The 21,088-nt window shown below is 41.3% G+C and overlaps 1 protein-coding gene across 23 annotated transcripts in view; it reads right to left on the bottom strand.

The window, feature by feature from the left end:
* ENOX1 (ecto-NOX disulfide-thiol exchanger 1) overlaps positions 1-21,088 on the bottom strand; it is a 570,778-nt gene that overhangs the window by 143,059 nt on the left and 406,631 nt on the right. For all 23 annotated transcript variants that reach the window (XM_063650813.1, XM_063650807.1, XM_063650809.1 and 20 more), the window contains 2 exons: positions 3,517-3,690; positions 2,089-2,295 (listed from right to left, as the gene is read on the bottom strand). In XM_063650813.1, coding sequence (XP_063506883.1) covers positions 2,089-2,295; positions 3,517-3,690 — 381 coding nt within the window. The remainder of the gene's footprint in view (positions 1-2,088; positions 2,296-3,516; positions 3,691-21,088) is intronic.

Below are 21,088 nucleotides of genomic sequence, written 5' to 3' on the forward strand. Positions count from 1 at the left end.
GATGAGGCTGAGTCTAAAATTAGCTAGGCCTTCAAATGTGAATGTGGTCCTAAAATTAGCCAGGCCTTCCAGCTGGGCTTGGGCTTGCTGGAGCCCACAAACAGGAGGGGCCGCCTGACTTCCTTCCTGCCTTTCTAGTTAATTGGCCTTGCAGATCTTCCTGGGACTGACGCTGCAGCCTCTCAAGGGCAGGGAGGCAGAGTTAGGAGGCTCCTCTGCACCCAGGTAGGGAGGCTGGAGGTGAGGCCTAGCTGTCTTCTCCTCCTACAGTAATGTGGCAGACCAAGGAGCAATCAGACTTGCTGAGAGAAGCGGGACCAGCACCCAGGCTGGAAAATCATACGATCAAGGTATAATCAAGGAGCACCTTTCATATGCCTAAATTTGGGACTGTTCATCTTTGTCAGTGTCTTATGAGGCTTCTGATTGGGTGTGAACATTGTGTTGCATTAGTGTTGAAAAGGGCCTTTGATTTACTCTAACCTTCTCATTTAATCAAGTAGGTTAAAGAATACAGTTGACCTGTGAATATGGGTTTAATCTGTGCAGGTCCACTTATAGGTGGATTCTTTTCCAACCAAAAGTGTATCCAAAACACAGCATTCGAGGGATGTGAAACCCACATATATGGAGGGCTGGCTTTTCATATACATGAGGGTTCTGCAGGATATACATGGGGTGGGGGCAGGAGGTCCTGGAACCAATCCTCCAAGTGTACTGAGGGATGATTGCAGTTTTCTTGGTATAGCTGTGATTAGAAACCAGGTCCCCAGGAGAGGGTTCTTGAGATAGAAAAATCAGCCCTTCTTTATCATGATCAGGATATTCGTGTTAAAAACAACCATTTCCTGAATGGTTTCTATACTGCAGGTGCCCTGCTAAGCACTTAATATCCATTATTTGATTTATTCCTCCTCACAGTCCTACGAGGTCATACTGTTACTATCTTTATTTTGCAGATGAGAAAATGGAGGCAGGCTCTAGGCCATGAAACCCAGTGCCACAAACTCACCAGAACCCCCATTGTCTAACAGCGGATTGTGTGTTATGAAATGTCTTCATTCTAGGCTTTGTCTTCCTTCTCCATTTTGAATTGCTTTTGGTTTTTATTTTCTACTTTATAAGGTTTTACTGAAATAAGGGGTTTTAAAATTCTCCATATCACTGTCTACCTCAGGAAAGTCTCTGCAGTATTGGAATAACCTCAAGGCTTCTGGAGTTTGCACAGAATTTCATGGCAATAGAGGTGGACTGCAGAAATTAAGTAAAACCTGGCAGGAATGCTCAGATAGGTCCCCCCTGCCTGCCCCTCCCCACCCCCAGCCACTACTGTTTTCCCATGTTCCCCCATCAGCTTTGCCTCAGGAATAGGGAGGTGAAATGCAGAGGGACAGACTGAAAAAGGGAGGTGGGGAGTGTGAGGGAAGGGCAGTGAGTTCAGTCTCAGAATGTGTCCTTCCAAAGCCAGCCCCTAATTCTTGGGTTTGGCAAAGGCCTTGTGGACAGACTCCATTCACTTGGCCCAATACCCACAGATGGGAAGGCAGCACTAGGCCTAATCTCAGTATCTGTAAAAATCGCCTATAAAAATTGGCACCAAAGGACAAGGCTTAATGAACCACCAACGAGGCAATGATACTGGGCCTTCTCCTAGAGCCCCTAAGCTACTCTCCTGCAAGGAACTGACCTTGCTTTGGTACCTTGGTGTCCAGAAAGTGAATCTACTTCCAAAAACCTGAAATTATTCTGAGAGAGCACTTTACTCCTCCAGAGGATTACATCCAGTTAAGAATAATGGTCCTTAGTACTCATAATATTGCTTCTCATCTAATAAGCACTTGAGAACATTAATTAGAAGCTCGATGGAATTCCTAAAGACTGGATGGTGGGAAATTGCTCCTGCAGTGAAGTACCTTCACAGGCTTAGCGCAGAGCTTCTGGCAGCCAAGGAAGAAGGCAGAATTCCTCCTTTTCCAGCCCCAAACTATGAAGACTTTATTTTGCATTAAGGCCAAAGGGAATAAGCTCATATTAACATCACAAAACATAACAAAATGCCTAGAAAACTCCTTATGTAATGCAAAGTACCAGAAAGGTAAATGGCTTTATCAACCATGAATTCCTCTGCAAAGCGAATGTGACAAAAATTCTTCTTGCTTTTCCGAATTGCTGTAATATCACCGCACTGTTCAAAGACTTCTTGAATAATTTCCTCAGTAGCATTTTCTGGTAATCCTCCAACAAACACGGTCTTACACCCAGGAGGTCGTTCTCTTGTGGAAGGAGGTGGAAGATCTAATAATCACAACAAAACAGAAAGTTTTGTCTTTCATTTATTTGCTCTCTCTGGTTCTCCCGGCAAAACTAAAGCTTGCAGAGTAACTTTCTCCAGACTGAGTGACGGTAAATTTCTATGCCAACTTACATTGATCTCAGGCTGTCTTATTTCTAAGTTCCTCTCCCCTCCTGCTCCCAACCTTTACTTTCTGTGTTCATTGCTACACAGAGTGGCTATATGCTTGTCCATGAACAAAGATAAAGCAAATGTTTGCATAATTTCATTTCTCCTTTATACTACAGAAGCCCAGAAAAGGGAGGGAAAAAACTTCCCAAAGTACAAAACATGACGAAATGACAACATGATGAAAAACCTCAGCATGTTATCTGCTTTGTCTTGTTTCCAGATAAAGGAGCGGCAAAACAGAATACAGGAAGCATAACCTACAAAAGCACGCACAATACTTACTTGGCTGTGAAACACCGGGCCTGAAAAAAACCACTTTGTTATTATTCACATTTAAATGAGCAAACTATTAAATTTTGGGAAGGAGCTGCATAAAAAGATAAAATGTACACTCTCACAACATTTTACCTAGTTTATATGTAGATTACTAAAGCAATCTCCTGAAAAGTCCACTTAAAAAAGGCAACACTGATTAATATGAATGACAAAAAAAAAAAAAAATCCTAGCTCTTTTAGCCCATAAACTTAGTATCTGAGGCAAAATTAAAAAAATAAAATTCTGGCCCATTTACTTCATCAAATGTATGTTTCCTTCAAGCAAATGCAATTTGGTCCAGAAACTCTGAGATACAGGCTTCCCTCTCCCCAGCCCCCAAATTGCTAACTGTCAAATTAATTCAATTTTCCATCTAGCAAAACATATTTCAGAGTTTTTCACCCACATTTGTGAAGATGGATGGAAGTGCTCACATATTTCACACTGTGTTCTCCGGCAAACACTAGGCTTCACTGCATGCAAAAAGTCTTAACGCTGGATACACATCCCTAAATCCCACATACTGGCTTTATAGTGTGGATTCAGCTTCTGGACAGACACGTGGCCACATCCCTGTATATTTATTCTAATCGAGAGACAAAAGGCCTTCTGTAGAACGGATCCCCACTCTGTGCATTTACGTGTGAGTCACATCTGAAAATGACTGCAATGCCATTTCAAAATTTAAAAGAAAAACATTTAAAATGAGCAAATATTTCTCATAGGTGTTACTTACTTGGATTTTGAGGAAAAAGAGTACAGCTTTTGCAGTGGATTATTTCTTTCACAACAGCCACTTCTGTTGGTGGTGGGGGAGGTACCAGTCCAAGGCCTGGTATCATTGGGTTAATGGGGGTGATTCCAGTCATCATGTTGAGGCTTGGATCAAAGCCCGGGACACAGATTGAGTCTGCAAAGTATACAAGATAACATTTTGACTGGAGATTAAATCCATTTTTGTTGTTGTTTTTGCCATTTTCCTGCAGATTATTTGACTTTATACTTTCTATTTTTCAGGAATTTCTCCTGGCATAAGATGTAATATTATAGAAAGCTATGCCAGAAGGGTAAAGAGAAAAAAAGGAAAAGATGAACATTAAACTACATGAAAAGGAAATTATATTACTTAAAATATTAACATGGCAGAAAGAACACAGCATATTAAAATGTAAAAGCATGCACCATGAAGCTTCACTATTACTGTGAATGCAATTTTCTATTTCTTAATGTTGGTGTATTGTTTATACCACCTTATGACCCAGAATATGGGAAGAATATCATTTAACATTGAAGTGCTCTGTGAATCTAATTGTCATCGTGGTTTCATCAAAAGAGCCTTCTTACCCAAGTGACCTAGATTTAGGAAAGTTCAATTTATATGTGCATACTTTATAATGATGTATTCAGGGCCCACCTAACCTATTTCCCCTGGAATAAAAAAAAAAAAAAGCAAAACAAAGAGTGATTACAATTACTATGGCTGGGTTAGATACGTGCAGGCATAAAATTAGCTATATACATTTCTGGATTCTATTGGATAATTGCACTTTCTTCCTATAATTTAGTCAACAAATAATTGACCCACCCTTTTGAAATCTTTATGCCCTGTATTAAACACACACACACACACACACACACACACAAACTTGAAAATACAAAGTGTGCAAAACAAATGGGTTTTCCAGGTTTTTTTTTGTTTTTTTTTTTTAGTGTGATAATGAAGCAAGTGATTTCAAAGGTGGCATACAGACACTAATAAGTACGACCTTTCTAACAGCAGGGGCTATGAAAATACTGTACTGAGTAGCCACAAGGGGATCCCGTTCATGAGAGTTTCCCTGTTGGCAGAAAACAGTCTCACGGATGGCGTGAAAATGTTCCCAGGTAAACAGGCCAGGATAGATCATGGTGCCCTCCTCTACTCTGCAAGGATGAAACTTCCTTCTTGTCTCATACCATCCTATCTTCTTCTCCCTCCTCATCTTACATCACTTCCAGTCTTCCTTCCTGCCCCCCACCCCTGCCCCCCATAACCCCTTTGTACAGTTCTCCTGTACAGCCTGTGCCTTAGACCTCCGCATGGCCTCACTTGTCGCTTACCTGTGCTGAAAGGCTGGAGGAGCCCAGAAGCAGATGTAAGAATAACCACACCCTTTGTTTACTAAGAAGCTCCAGAGAATACAGAAGGTCTAGCAAAAACGTTTCCTTTCTGAGAAAAGGTTTACAGATTCCGCCAGCTACTTTGGACATTTCCACCCTCCTCTGGGCTGAACAGAATAAACAATGTGATTCTGATCTATAACCACAAGAGAACTGCTGTCCCATTTATTAAAAACTCCGTTTAATTTCATAGTGTATCAGTGTGACTTCAGTAAAAGGAGGATTTTTTTTTTAAAAGAAAAGAACCCTAAATATAAATGACAAGCATTTTCTTTCAAAGTAGTCACCCTGACATTCTAGGTACTTCCTCTACAATTATGGCTCTCAGTTTCTTCATCTGTAATATGGGACTGTTTGACTGGATTATCTCTTGGAGTGCTAGAATTCCAAGACTCCAGGATTCCATGCTGATGTTGCTCAGTACAAACTGACACACAAAAGACTTAAAGTTTTTTAAGTGACAGAGATGACTCTGTTTATCCTGTCAATCATCAGAAAGTTTCACAAGTATGATTTCCATTTTACAGAAAAGAAAGTAAGGCTTAAAGTGCTTAAGTAAAACTCCTGACATTCCAAATCAAACAGATGGCAGAGTCAGAAGGAGGGCCCAGGTCTTTGCCTCAGTATTTAAACACATATTAAATGTGACTATTTCAAAGTTTCCATCTAGAATGACCCAACCTGATTATTCATCTAATACATGCCACTACTTCTTAAAATGTACTTTACCCTTAAAAAAATCAAGATGGGTCCTGCCGATCAATTCTAAAGAAGTTCCAGAACAGAATGGTTTTCAACATCATCATCATTAAAATAACATATGGGCCTCCAAGGTGAATATATTAGAAAAAGAAATATTGGCAATGGGAATATTGGCATGCTTGTGCTTTTATTTAATCTCATTCCATACATCGGCTTCATCTGTTTCTTTCCTGGCCTGGCCCTCGCTATTATTTGCCAACACAGGATGATTTAAGGCTGAAACCACTCAGGACTGCAAACCCTGAAATGAGAGCCCTGTGAATTATAATCAGCAGATGTTTCCCACAAATGAGAAGAGAAGCCCAGTGCTTGCATTCTCTTTAGTTGTTAACAGACTTCTGTTTTCTTTCTGAAGGCTAAGTAAATAAATATATGTCCAGAAATGGGGACAGAAGATACCACTCTTCTACAACGTATTTTAATATACAAGCAAGAGTTGCTTTGCTTTTTTCTGAGACATCAATATGAGGAGACTATGAGGTTTAATGAAATCTGCATGGCAAGTGCAGTAGCTTGAAAAGAGCTTAGAAAGGAATTAACACGTAAATTATGTTGGACCTGAAAGGACTGGAGATTCAGTATTTGAGAGGAGAAAGTAAGGAAGGATTAGACTTTAAGAAAAAAAAAAAGAACCCATTACTTTTTTAACAATATATGTAAAGATGGAAATTGTTTTCTCTAACAGCACAGGAGCATATGATGCACTCACTCATTAAAGCAAACGCACAAACTGAAAATCGAGGAAGACACAAACACAGGAAGACAAAGGGGAGAAGGCAGCGCAACCCGAAGAGTCAGTTCCATGCCCTGTTAGAAAAAGCTGCCCCTGTGAGCTTCAGAGATAATGAGTTGTAATTCTACTCAGCGCAAAGAGGAGGACTGCTGAAATCACAGCAAGAAAGAATCCAATTATGTATACAGTAGAACTTTATTATCAAAACTGTACTAAAACGACAGGAAGGAAGGGTTATTTATCACAGACCGTGGCCCTGTCTGGCTCCTCTCTGTGTTGCCGGCTCCAAGCAGAGAGTGTCCACAGCCAAGGCTCGGCAAAGGTTTCTTTTTGGTTGTCTGTTCCCAGTTGGATGAGATGAAAACAAACAAAAAAAATCCTGTTTACTGATTCACAGGCCAGTGTTTTATCAATGGGATGAGCATTTTTCAGAAGGCAGGTTGGGGCTTTGTGTTCAGGATTTTAGAGGCATGGCAGTTGAATTAATTAAAGCACTCATTCATTTGAATTAAAGCATTCATTCAGCATTTCCTGGGCACGTACGACTGCCAGGATCCGGAGTTACAGAGGTAACAGTAGTAAGTTCCCCACTTGAGTCTGAGGAGAGGATAAAGGGTGGGAACCAAACTCAGCAAAAAAGTCGGGACACATGAGCTGAGGCTCAGAGGACACAGAGCGAGTCCAGGAAGGGAATTGCTGGGAGAGAGCCTGGTAGGCCTGGGGAATTCCAAACAATTTTTCATGGCTCTTTCATGGTGTGCATCTGGCAGTGTGGCCACAATGTCTGGAGAGACTGCAGGAATTAGATCAGATCAGAGGGACCCTGCTGTTCAAGCTAGTGAGTTTCAACTTTGCTCTCCCTGGAACTCAGAGTCAGAGATGCACCCTGCCAGGCCAGGGCCTGGTGCCTGGGCTGCCCTTCCTCACTCCTTCTCTCTTTGTCTGCTGCCCGCTAGCCATGGCTTGCTCCTTTTCTGCCCTTTCTAGTCAATGCCTCAGTTAAGAGTCTCATATTTGAGATGAGAACTAGATTTCATTTGAAAGAAAGGCAGTTGAGGCCTCTTGCCAGGCAAGGCTGGGCATACTAACTACGTTAGGTGTGGGCAGGGAGGAGGGACAGAGAGAAGTTGTCAGTGCTAGGAACAAGTCTGGTCTGGAAGGAAGAACATAGTGTTTTAAGAAAATAATAAGAGGAAAAGGCGGTAATCAGGCTAAATGGCTGCATTACAGGTGTAGTCCTGGGCTGAGGGTGTCCTGACAAAGTGGCTGAACACAGAGCAGATAAAACACAGGTCCAGGTGGGGCAGCTGCCCAGAGGACTCTGTCTACGGGTCACAGGGCCTGCACCCCCTGGTCCAGGGTTCAGACCCAGCCCAGGGGAAATAAAGTTTGCAGGAACATCATGGAGTCACAAGTTGAGAAATACTAGGCCAACTGGCAGGTTACCTAAGCCAGGAGTCAGGCAGGAGAAGCAAGATAGGATCCAGACAACAAAATAGAAGCCTGGGGTTTGGGGAAGGAGATAGACCCTTCAGTTATCAGACACGGAGCACAGGTCACAGCCTGACCAGCATAAAGCCTGCTTGGATGCTGAGTCTTAGAATGCAGGGCTCCAGAGCCCCCTTCCTCCTGCCTGACGCCAGATGGACCCTCAAGTCCAGGGACAGTGTAAGTGTGTGGGGCCGGGTCCCAGGACTTGTGCAGGGCACAGAGACAGGCTGGAAGGGCTCTAACAAACATGCAATTGTGCTGCTTCTTTTTCCAGAATTACTGGGTTAAAATTACTGACCTATCATCACTCTGCAGAGAAGCCACGTGATACATAAGGACATTCTGTTTACCAGAAGTTTCCAGTGGAGAAACTTTTTCAGAAGTCTCCTATTGCAATTGACAAGTCTTGTTGTTCTATAATGTCATTAAATTTGTGAACTATTAAAGTAATGCTCTTTTTCATTCCATGGTTTCTTTTTTCAAGCATTCTTAAAAAACTGTTTTGTGAACAGCAGAGGAAAAGTGAACATTTTTTAAAAGGTGATCTTAAAGTCAAGGGATCTGGCACAGCTGGATGACCTAAGGCTGACCAGCAATTTTTTTTTTTTTGACACGAGTCTTGCACTGTCATCCAGGCTGGAGTGCAATGGCACAATCTTGGCTCACTGCAAGCTCCGCCTCCTGGGTTCATGCCATTATCCTGCCTCAGCCTCCCGAGTAGCTGGGACTACAGGCGCCCGCCACCACGCCTGGCTAATTTTTTTTGTATTTTTAGTAGAGACGGGGTTTCACCGTGTTAGCCAGGATGGTCTCGATCTCCTGACCTCGTGATCCGCCCGCCTCAGCCCCCAAAGTGCTGGGATTACAGGCATAAGCCACTGCACCTGGCCAGCTGACTGGCTTTTTAACCTCTCTGGGCTTCAGTGTCTTCACCAGGGGAAGGAGAACATGAATACTAGCTAGACATACTGGTCTTCATGGTCATCCAAGAAGAACACCTGGGTGAAGGCAGTATATCAAAGTGTGGAGACTTCAAGTCTGCAGTCATGCACTGGCTGTATGACTTTGGGAAATTTAACTAATCATTCTAAGCCTCATTTATAATATCTGTAAAATAAAGAGAATAATATTTACCTTTTAATGTTCTTGTGAGGATTAAATGGGATTAATAAAACAAAACCAAAGTGTTCAGCATAATGTTCAGCACATGGTAAATACTCAATAAATGGTAGCAATTACATACAGCATTAATAAATATATTAATATTATATAGAATATTTACATAACCTTATATAAATATGTTAGTAACATAGCAGACACACAATCATAATGATGATTAAAAAGTCTTTCATTTGACAAACATATGAGTGCCTACTAGGTGTTGAGTGTTTTGCTAGGTACTCTGCATTCAAAGACATTGCAATGTCCTTCCTTCACAGATGTGGAAATCTAGTGACTGAAACAACTTAGCAGAAAATACCAATACAGTAATGACACTTATTTTGAGACATTTAAATAAAGGGTGCTATGAAAACACTGAAAAGGGGACATCTAAACCAGTCTGGGATAGGGTTTGTAAGAGTTGACTTGTGTCCCCCCAAAAGATATGTTAAAAGTCCTAATCCCCCATACCTATGAATGTGACTTTATTTAGAAATACTGTGTTTGCAGATGTAATCAAGATAAGATTAGGTCATACTGGATTAGGGTAGGCATGATCTAATATGACTGCTGTCCTTATAAGAGAGGAGAAAAGACACAGACACACAGGGAGAATGCAATGTGATGACTGGAGAGATGCACCTGCAAGTCAAGGATCACCCAGGATAGCTGGCAAACACCAGAAGCTAAGAGAAAGACATGAAACAGATTCTTCCCTGGATCTTTCAGTGAGAATGAGGCCCTGCCAACAGCTTAATTTCAGACTTTTGGCCCCCAGAACTGCAAGACAATATGTTTCTGTTATTTTAAGCCACGCAGTTTGTGGTACTTTGATACAGCAGCCCTACCTAGAAAATAAATGGGGTTGAGGGTGGGGGGTGGGGTGGGTGCCAGGGGAGTGTCAGGGAAGGAATCCTGGAGGGGGTGACAGCTGACCAGGTTCTTGAAAAGGATGACATCTGTATATGCAATGGGCATGTAAAAAGGTATCCCCAAAACACACTTATTGGGATCATAAATACAAAGATATTTCTAAATGTTCTCTTAGGAGAAATGTTCAAAACCAGTCTCCTGGAAGCAGAATAGCTCTTAGGTTTTCCCTTTGTGAAATAAACAAACTCTGAAGATGGTTACATGTTTGTTAAGAACAAATTAACCACACAGATTATGTTAACACAACAGAATACTTTATGAGTGAATGCCTACAAACTAGATCTTTAAGAAAGTGAAATTGAAAATGCTTTTGTAATCTTTCCAAAGAGTTTCAAAGGCAGTGTGGTATGTTTTTCATTTAAACCTAAGATGTATATCCAGAGTGAGTTCCTGGTGCCCTGCCGTGCACACTTTATAAACAAAGACTTCATTCCATCAATAAAACCCTCTGTCTCCTTTGACCAGGATGCAACGCTGGCAGAACTGAGGAATGCAGCCATCGACAGCTATTCTAAGTATTGTTGACTTGAGTGAGGAGATTTGTGTCCATGTTTGAAAATATGACATGACATGAAGCAAAGAGAATTTCAAAACTCCTGACCAAAGCTGGTATGGAGAAAAACTGACTGCTCAAAGAACTCCATCAGATCTTTCCAGCAATCTGTGCATGGAGCGTGCACTTGAAAAGCAAGTGTGTTTTGAGTGAGCAGGAGGTAAGAGCTCATCAAAGCTTCTGTAAAATTCACTTACACTGCGGGCCAGGAATTCAAGGGCAGAGCGGTTTCTGTGCAGAGGACTGGGCTGACACAGTCAGAGCAAGCTGCTCCATGTTTTCTGGACCTGCTGAAACACACTCTTAAAACACAGTGGGCCTCACAGCTGAGCCATGAAAACCATGCTGGCATATGACAACCAGGTGTGGAGGGGTTCATTTTGACAAGCAGGCAATGGACACTGGCCCTAACCAAAGATTAGGAAATTTCAAAGCTGAAAGCAACCTGGGCATTATCTAGTCCTACCATCTTGATTTAGAGATGAGAAAGTGGATGCCCAGAGAAGTGAAGTGATTTGCCCAAAGTTACACAGCTAGTTAAGAGGAGAGCTGGAATTAGAATCAAGAGTCCTGCTGCTTCTTCACTGTGCACCTGAGTTCTCTGTCTCTCCAGCATGCCTTCCTTTGGATGCCTCTAGTGACACTGCACTCACTAGCTCCTGACATTGCCCATTCCTTTTTTTTTAACAGTTTTCAAAGTGAGAAATTTATCCCTAATATGTTGACTTCGGACTTGATACCCTGTAGTTAAATCCATTGTCTTTATTCAGCACTCCTGGGTTCCTGTAACAAGTCTGATTCTCTTTCCCACTGTTCCTGGTCAAATCCATAAAGGAAGCTCACAGCAATACCTGACTCTTCTCCCACTCAGCCTCAGCAGCCTCTTCCTTCAGTCCTTCCATGAACTAAAATCCACCTTTTCTGACGTCTAAAAATTCTAAAAATCCACCTTTTGTGAGGTCCAGGGTTATCCACAGAAAGAGGCCAGGAAGAAGCTGATCAACCTACTAATGGTGGTCTCTATCTTTCTTAGTTCTGAACTTGTATGTATATATTTTACTAAGTTGTTATGTTACGATTAAAAAGCAATGGTCATGTTTACTTCTTGCTTTGTGACACACCTGTGCTGAAAGCTTCATGTCATCTCATGTCATCTTTTTGGCAGTCCCATCACAAAGTTGACAAATGCTAAGTGACCTCATTCTACTAAAACACACACGTCGTGTCTCTCTGCAGAAGGATGCTCTCATGCAACTTTGCAGTTGACATTTTGAAACTAAATGAAGGATTTTGCATTTTCCATTCAATTTTCCAAAATCCGTCTTCTTAGTTCTCCTCCTGTCTTGAATTTCTCCTCCCTTGTCCCAATAGCTATAATGGTTAGACAACCCTCTCTTAAAGTTCCTGTTCCTTCTAATTCACCAGCAAATTTCTTCTTGCAGGACAGATTCAGCCACAGAGGGCAAGAAGATCCTCCTGTTGCCACATTTGGAAGGTGAACCATTAGCTGCCTTCCTGGCAGATGCCTACTGGGGGTCTGGGGCTTGGAAGTGACACATGGAGCATGTCCTCCTCCACTTCCTCCCTCTGTCCAGGTAGTTGTTGTTTTGCTCTCACCACAGCATTATTTCTGTTCTTTCTCCTCTCCACCTTCACCCCTTGGTGTGCACCAGGTTCCCTGCACCCTCAGGTTTGTGAACTGTAGCATGTGCTTATAGAAATATCTTCTTGGGCCGGGCGCGGTGGCTCATGCCTGTAACCCCAGCACTTTGGGAGGCTGAGGCGGGCAGATCACGAGGTCAGGAGATCAAGACCATCCTGGCTAACACGGTGAAACCCCGTCTCTACTAAAAGTACAAAAAATTAGCCAGGCGTGGTGGCGGGCTCCTGTAGTCCCAGCTACTTGGGAGGCTGAGGCAGGAGAATGGCGTGAACCCAGAAGGCGGAGCTTGCAGTGAGCTGAGACTGCGCCACTGCACTCCAGCCTGGGCGACAGAGCGAGACTCCGTCTCAAAAAAAAAAAAAAAAAAAAATCTTCTTAAGCAAATCTTCTTAGACTTCTTCCCCAACACTGATTTCTTCTGAATCCTCTGTTGTAAATTTCCAGTTTTAAGGGCCATTGCCAGGTCTCAGGGATGCACACGGGGTTACTGTCAATTCCTTAGGCTGGAAGCTCATTTGTACTAAGTTATTTTCCCTGCTCCATCTTATCTGAATGTACTCCACAGCAAACTGCTTACAGGATTCTGGGCATCTGTCCTACTCGACTCCTCTTAAACACTTTTGGGTTAAATAACTTTAGGGCTTGGTTGTTTCTTTTAATGGCACCACTCCTTCTCTCAGTCCTGGTTTAAAACCTCTATAGGTAACCACATCTAGTGACCTGCCAAACCCTTTCAGATGGAGCCACCTTAGAAAGGATTTCTATATCATTGTCTTTTTTGTTCCCATTGCTAATTTAGGTCCTCATTAGCTCTCATCTGGAGTACTGCGAAAGACTCTTTTTGTCCCCACAAACTGAAGCTTCTATAGCCCCCCTGTCCCCACTCCCTGTTGCCCTTCCTCCCTCCGCCTCCTCCCTGCATGCCCTTCTCACACCCCTGGAACTGGGATCAGCCAGCGATGCACACGGGGGAACCATGAGAACAGGCCCTAATTGGGGCCTCTAAATTACTTCTTTCAGACTTCTTTTCACATCCCTATCTCATTAGCTGATGATTAATTTTCTTTCTGTACTATGTTATGTGACTTTGTACAGCAGGACTGTTATATAATGATAGGGAGGGAGAAAACGACTGAATTGGCTCTTGGTGTTCTCTGCTTTGTCCTAGCTGACAAGCTTATGGTGCGGGAGCAGACGGTAGGGGCAAACAATTATTAAATCTTGAGAAATATTTTTGAACATTCAGTCAAGCCCCTAAGAAGTCGCTAATTTTTATACATCTACTTCTATCTTTCTGAGGAGCGGGGACACTCCAAATATATGTTGAAAGACTAAATAAATTATAATTTCTTTCTGGCATTCAATGCCTCCTTGCTCTATAGAACTTCCTCTTTATTTGAAGTCAGGTAACAGCCTGGTGACACCATATAGATATAAAGCCCACTATAGTCAGTATTTATAACAGCAGAGATGGTAATTCACAGCATGTAAATGTCTTTATAGGAAACTTCCCTTTGAAACCTGCATCTTTCTGAGGCAATATGCAAGTGTTAACCTTTTGATTTTATTTATCAATCTTCATTTCTGTTTACAAAGGCATGTGAGAGATAGGCAACGTCTCATAAATTTTAAAAAGAACAAAGAAAAACATTCAATATTTAGTTTCAAAGAAAACATTCACATCATATTATTTTAAACAATTTATGTAGGTTTCAGTTTAGACTTACTGCTTGAAGGGACTGAAACAACACAGAACTGGTCTCTTTAAATAATATCAGTATATAGCTGTAGACTTGGAGAGACAAAAATAGAGCCTGTTTTAAAGGTAAACACATCATGAATATTCCTAAAGGGAACTGCAAATTGTGTGTGGTCTGTAAATCATACACTGATCTAATATTAATTTAATTTTTCTACTACACTGTGTGGGCAAGGAGAATGGGTAACATAACTATCACTTATCTCAGGGTCCAACATTGCTCTTGGCGTATAGTATCCTCTTCACAAGTATCAGTTAAATGAATGAAAGAAATTATAAAATTTGCAGAATTTACAGAGTTCATCCTAAAGAGACAAGACAAAGTAGTATTTGGTTGTTGAATCCACAATGTCACAGCATAAATTCATATATGATTCTAAGCAAATGACATGTGGTATTCTTTCTATTTGTCTTATTAAGTGAATAGTAAGAGCCATGAGGGTTCTTGTTAGTTATTCCTTTATTATAGTTGGAAAATTATGGTGATAATGACTTACATTTCACAGATAATGAGGCTAAGAGGCACAAGGAATGAGGGTGTGTTCACAGAATAAATGGACAGAATTGGTCTTTGAATAGTTGTTAATATGGCATCTGGAAGGCAGGACCTCATGCTTCCCTTCCCTTCCCTTCTAGCTACAAGAACCCAGACCTGAGATCAAAGGATAACATAGAGGGGCAGTAGGGTAAGTATGGTCTCATCCAAATCCACACAAGGTCATCTCATACCATTCAACTTTGGAGTGCTTGAAAAATTTAGGACAGGAACAGGGACAGGAGAGGACATCATAATCCCATGCCTCAGGGGAATACTACAACTTAACAGGAACATAACTGAAAAGCAAGCTAACCAAAACAAGTTTACAAAAGAAGCAAAAATAAAATTTCACTCATCTGCTATTAAAATTTTAAATAGGAAGCATAAACCACATGCAATAAACTTCATCTTCACTTCTATATTATGGTGAATTAGTGAATTAAGGGAAAAAGAGAAAATACAGGAACTGTAGATTCTGAGTAGAGATTAGAAATAAAAGGAAGAAGTAAAGTTGAAGATGGAAAGAAAGGAAGTAAGTCAGAGGGAGAGGCAACAGCAGACAGATGGAGGGACCATCCGAGTTCTAGTTCAAGGGTAGACTAAGAAACTGAGCCTTGGTTCTTCATCTGCAAAAAAAAAAGGACTAAAAAGAGTATTTACCCTGACAGCATTGTTCTGAGGATTAGTATTACGAATTAAAATATGTACAAGGCTTCAAAGAATACCTGGTACAGAGTAAGCACTCAACACATTACTATCACTTTGATAAACATTATATCATTTCTGTGTGTGAGTGTATGCATGTGTATATTAGAGTGTATATGTGCTACAAGACTGCTTTCATGTCCTTCCTGTAAAAAAAAAAGCATATCCTACTTCTCGGTGGCTTTTTAAGTTCATGTTTTATTATCTGTCCTAACTTCTTTGGGTGGAAACCAGGAGGCCTTCTAGGAAAACAACTGAGGAGACAGTGCCATATAGTTTCTCTACAAAAGAAACTTCTCCAAGGGAAATCAGAAACCTCCCCTTCCTTCTCCCCCAGGACCTGAGATATTTTTCATGCCTGGAAATGAGAGTTGCAGCATTGGGAGCTGTTTCCTCTCTGCTTTTTCTGCCAGGAAGATTAGGTGTTGTACCCGACACACCAACTGCACTTGTTCGTATGTTTGGCATACCCACTTTCCCCTTAGACTGAGTTTTCCCTTTGTAATTCTATTTTCTTCATCCAAGTGATTCTGTCTATTTTGAGCTTTTTTACCCACACACATACACATACACACACGCGTGCATACACACACACACACACGTTTCTTTTTAATAAATTAAAACTGAGCAGCACCAGACTTTTAAAAATACTTCATTACATCCAAGGCCCTGGCCAGATTTACTTATTTACATGTTGTTTTGCATTTTAATTTAGAAAGCACCAATGCCAACCCATACTCCCCCATAGCTTGTCATTTCTGGCAACATCCTGAGTAATTCCAGGGGCAAATTTTTCAGAGAAGTAAGCTAAGAGGGAATAATTTAACTAACAAATTGCCATTTAAAACTAATTTATCCTTTTGAGCTGAGTGCAGTATACTTGGAGGAGCATTCCTTAATGACTTGTTTGGATAATGTTTTTCTCCACAGTGTTGATCCCTCAACATTAGAAACTCAGAGAGCTAATTTCTCACATGAAAAACATACCCTAAACTTTTCTTCTGGAAAGGTCAAGATCAAAAGCAGAGACTATCCCCCAGATTTTTCATTTTCTCCCTTCCCTTCCCTTCCCTCCCCTCCCTTCCCTTCCTTTCCTTTCTTTCGCAGAGACTATCCCCCAGATTTTTCATTCTTTCTTTCCTTCCTTCCTCCCTCCCTTTCTTTCTTTACTTCCTTCATTCCTTCTTAATCTTTCTTTTATCTTTTCTTTTCTTTTTTTTTTTTTGGAAACAGGGTCTCATTCTGTCACCCAGGCTGGAGTGCAGCAGCTCCATCACAGCTCATTGCAGCCTCAACCTCCTGGGCTGGAGTGATTTTCCTGCCTCAGCCTCCCAAATAGCTGGGACTACAGGTGTTGCCACCACACCTGGCTAATTTGTATATTTTTTGTGGAGATGGGGTTTCACCATGTTGCCCAGGTTGTTCTCAAACTCCTGGGCTCAAGTGATCCTCCCGCCTCAGCCTCCCAAATGTTGGGATTACGGGCATGAGCCACTGTGCCCAGAAAGGATTTTTCATTTTCAATTAAGTATTTTCTGCCCAGTTATAACTTCAAAGAACGTTAGGTAGTTCATTCAGGGGTCTATATTTCATTCTTATTCACAGAAGCATCTAGTTTTGAATTGTTACTATGCTTTTATGCCATGCTATATTTTCAAAATCCTTTTTTAGTCATTTAAAAAGCTGGTCCTCATTATATCTCCACAAGATTTTTCCCCCTCCACAGATGAAAAAGGAAGTTGAGGTTTGGCAGACTGAAGACATCTGCCCACAGTGTCACTGGAATCACAGGGAAATAGGCTGTGGTTCACACTATTCTGCTGGGGATGAGAATCTACTCGTTTGTAGTCTCTAGGGTGGTAAAGAGCAGAGAGGGAGAAGCAGGATGCATAGTATTCAGGGTTTAGCTGAATGTCAAGTTCAGCTTCCTCATCTCAGATGTGAGGCTGCAACCTGCCTACTTACTTCACATTGTTATTATGAGTGCCAAACTGTATGGTGGACGTTTATGTGCCAGCAATTGACAAACAAGCAATCAATACACAAATGTAAATTATAGTCAGCAGTTTTTCCTATTTTGGTGGCTTCTGAGACTCTGCAATGGTGCTAAGTGCCCGCCTTGTCCAGAAAGAGAATTCAATATATTCAGTGTATTACTGTGTTTTAACAAGTATACAGAAGTGTGACAGGTGAGAGGGAGAGAGGGAGAAAAAGAAAGGGGTGGTGGGGGAGAGAGAGAGAGAGAGATAGTGTCTATGTATGTGTGTATCCTCGATGCTTGCAATCCTTGGTTCTCAGCAGAACCGTGCCATTCTCCATGTTAGGGTCAGCCAGTTTTTATAGTTGGAAAAATTGAGAAGCAGAGTGGCATACTGCCCTAGGTCCTTCTAAGATATTTGCTCATTCAACATGTATTAATTACATACAAGTTTGCTAGGCAAGACACTGGGGGCATAGAGGTAAGTCAGGATCCCTGGCCCTAAGGTGCCCCCAGTCCACAGTGATGCAGATACCTGGGCACATAGCTGTGTTAGAAAGTGGCAGTGTTATTAGCAAGGCACACAAAGTACCTATATCATCATTCTGAAAAGAGCCTGACCATACTCTGAATTGTATGTGGCCTTCCTCAGTGAAAGTATCTATCTAGCTAAGCCACTGTATCCCCAAAGCCAAGCACAGAGCATTTTGTAAATACATACCCAGGTCAGACAGTGGCTACCCCATGGGACCCAGCCACACTTTCAATAGCAGTCATTTTTCCTGCATTTATCAAAAGACATTTTGGGGGCAGAGGATTGTTTGGTGTTGTATTATTTATCTTTATCTATATTATTATTTACATTTCTCCTCTTCCTAACACAGGAACATTCCAGATCGGTAGGCCTCTTGCAAGCTGAGTCTATACCAAAAGTGCACACGTTGTGGAAGACTGAGGTTATAAAGGATAAATCTGTCACAGAGACAGAGTACAAGGGCTGGCTAATCTATATTTGCTTGTTGTAACTGAACAGGGAATTTAAATTTGCCAGAATAGCAGAAAAGAAATATTAGCTTGGGCATTCATGCCCTTATTCAATTATTTTTTTTTACTATAACAAAAACAGATCTTCACATTTTTTCAAATACATTTGGTCAGTCAGTCAAAAGAATTTGAAAAGCATATCACAAGTATTTAACTTCCTTCTATCAGAGAGTGATGGGACAGAGACATGAGGGAAGTGAATAATTTCAGCATAAAGCTTTTGTTAAACAGAGCTAAGTTAAACTGAACTAAAATAGAATAAATTGGATGTATGAAGTGTGTATTATGGGAACTTATCCTGGGACCTCTTCTGTTCAGTGTCTTTTCTTGATGTCTTGAACAAAGATCGCTATAATACACTTACTAAATACTCACCATCATCAAGTACTTGTGTTGAAGGCATGTCAGGTGCTAAGAACACAGAAAGGTTGAAGACAAGTGTTTAGGCTTCATGCTTCAAGAGGGACAGGAACTTTCAGAGTAAATTAAAGTGACAAAAAAGTACTTTAAGCTATTGAAAACCTTGCTAAAATGAAATTAAAGAGCTGAAACTCTATCCAGAGTTACATGACTGACACAGTCACAGTAGATTATAACAGAAAGTCATACATGTAAGAGGTAAATCCTAATTCCACAGGATAATGTCAGAGAAATCAGGTCCTATAAAGCATCCCTCACACTGTCCCCCTTGGCCACCATCTGTCAAGAAGTGGTAACAGGCCAGCTCTTGTTATTACCATAAGAAGCAGAGAGATATGAGTTGGGAGGATCCAGGTCAGATGGACTCCTACCAACCTCTTCCAATTGAAATCTGGGCACTTCTAACCTGGCCTCACCCCTCCACACCTTGCTTGGCTGGCCTGCCTTGCACTGGCCTCACCTGTGACCATGCACACCAGCTACCTCTTGGACAGATTTTATACCAGCCTGACCAGAAGGTTTCTTAGCTATGATGCTCACTGCCCAATTTTTCCTTTTGTCCCTGCTATAGTTTGTATTATAAATTTCATGGTTAGAAATTTAATGTTGCTAAGCATTAAGAGGTGAGGCTTTTCAAAGGTGACTAGGCTATGAGGGAGGTTGTGCCCTCATGAAGGGATTAATGCTTTTACCATGGGAGTGGATTAGTTATTGTAGGAGTGGGTTAGTTATTGTGAGAGCGGGCTCCTGATAAAAAGACAAGGTCAGTCCCCACTCTCTCTCTGTCTCACATGCTTACTTGCTTTGCTGCTTTCTACCATGGAATGATGCAACAAGAAGCCCCTCACCAGATGGCTGAGCAGATGCTGGCACCATGCCCTTGGACTTCCCAATCTCTAGAACCATGAGCCAAATAAATCTCTTTTCTTTATAAATTACCCAGTCTGTGGTGCTCTGTTATAGCAGCATAAATGAACTAAGATACTCCCCACCTCACATTTGTGATTGTTTTGGATCGCTTTCCCACGAACAAAACTCCTAGATATGATCCCTTTTTTTCTTGAGTGAATTACCCTCTGAGTAAAAATCTAGCTTTTGGGACTCCAGATGAATTGCGGAAGAAGGTATGGGAAAAGGTAGAGTAATTATTTTAACCAAGTATTATAGGCACCAGGCAAGCTGCTAGGCATTTTTGCATACCTTATTTAATTTTATCTTCAGGACAACAATGCAAGGGAACTTAAGATATGGAGAAAGTCAAGTGTCAGCTAGAAGCAGAAGAGTAGGAACTCACACTCAGGTCAGTTCTATTGCAAAGCTTTTTTTGTCTCACCAGGGCTGTCAATGATAAAACCCTAAATTGGATGGATGACAGGGTCTGGCCAGAACACAGGACAAGATGGACCTTTAGCTGGTAAACACCAGTATGGCCATATCACAGTTTTAGGCCAGCATCTGTTCCGCTTGGTCAGTGCCCAAGACCTATCATTTGTTAAATATTTAGGCATCATTGTTGCCCATATCAAAATGAAATGTTTGGCAAATACCAAATGTTTGACTTTTACTCTGGCAAGGAGAGAGTAACAGTGACTGGATATGTTCTCCCACCTGAAACAACTAAAAAGCCAGATAAAGTATATGAAACATGGTTTTCAGATACTGGGCATGAGGTAATGCAAGACAACGATTCATGAAAGAAGTAAAACAAACAAAGTGAGCCATATGATTGCCCCAGCTTATTGCCAGGAGAGTTTCCAGGCTATAGCACAGGGAAGAGGAACTCTGGAAAAGTCTGACAGTCTCCCCGAGTAAAGAAATAGTTGGTAGTTTAGGATGGCAGCTTAGAGTTCATAGAGTAAAGTATCAGAGAGAAGAGAATTGCACACATGTGTGCATACAAACACATCTCTCCTTGGAGATATAAAGCAAGTCTTGAGTTGAGAACTAATCAGTGTATGTGTGTGATAAAACTACACTAAGCTGAAGAAAGAAACACCCAAAAGGTTTAGAAGGAATAATCCATAAAGATTACAAAAGACTATTTTCATCAGTTAGAGTAGAAAAGCCTCATAATTCATGAGGCTATTGGGTAGGATACTCAGAATGGTATCACCTTTGTAGTAGGACAAAACTAGCCCTAGACAAAAAGCTGCCGTGATCTCTCATAACAAAACTTAAAAGCAAGCCTCAAAAGGTTCAACTGCTTCCCAGTAACTTAAATGGGTCCTAAAATAAACTTCACGGATATGAGAATACAAAAATACCCAGCACCTAACAAGATAAAATTCACAATGTCTGGTAACCAATGAAAAATTACCAGGTATGACAGGATAATTCCAAAACCTCTGAATATATTATTTTACATGTCAAAGGAATTAAGGATACAGATGGCATTAAGATTGCTAATC

Source organism: Pongo pygmaeus, chromosome 14 (genome assembly GCF_028885625.2).
Source record: "Pongo pygmaeus isolate AG05252 chromosome 14, NHGRI_mPonPyg2-v2.0_pri, whole genome shotgun sequence".
Taxonomy (NCBI): Eukaryota; Metazoa; Chordata; class Mammalia; order Primates; family Hominidae; genus Pongo; species Pongo pygmaeus.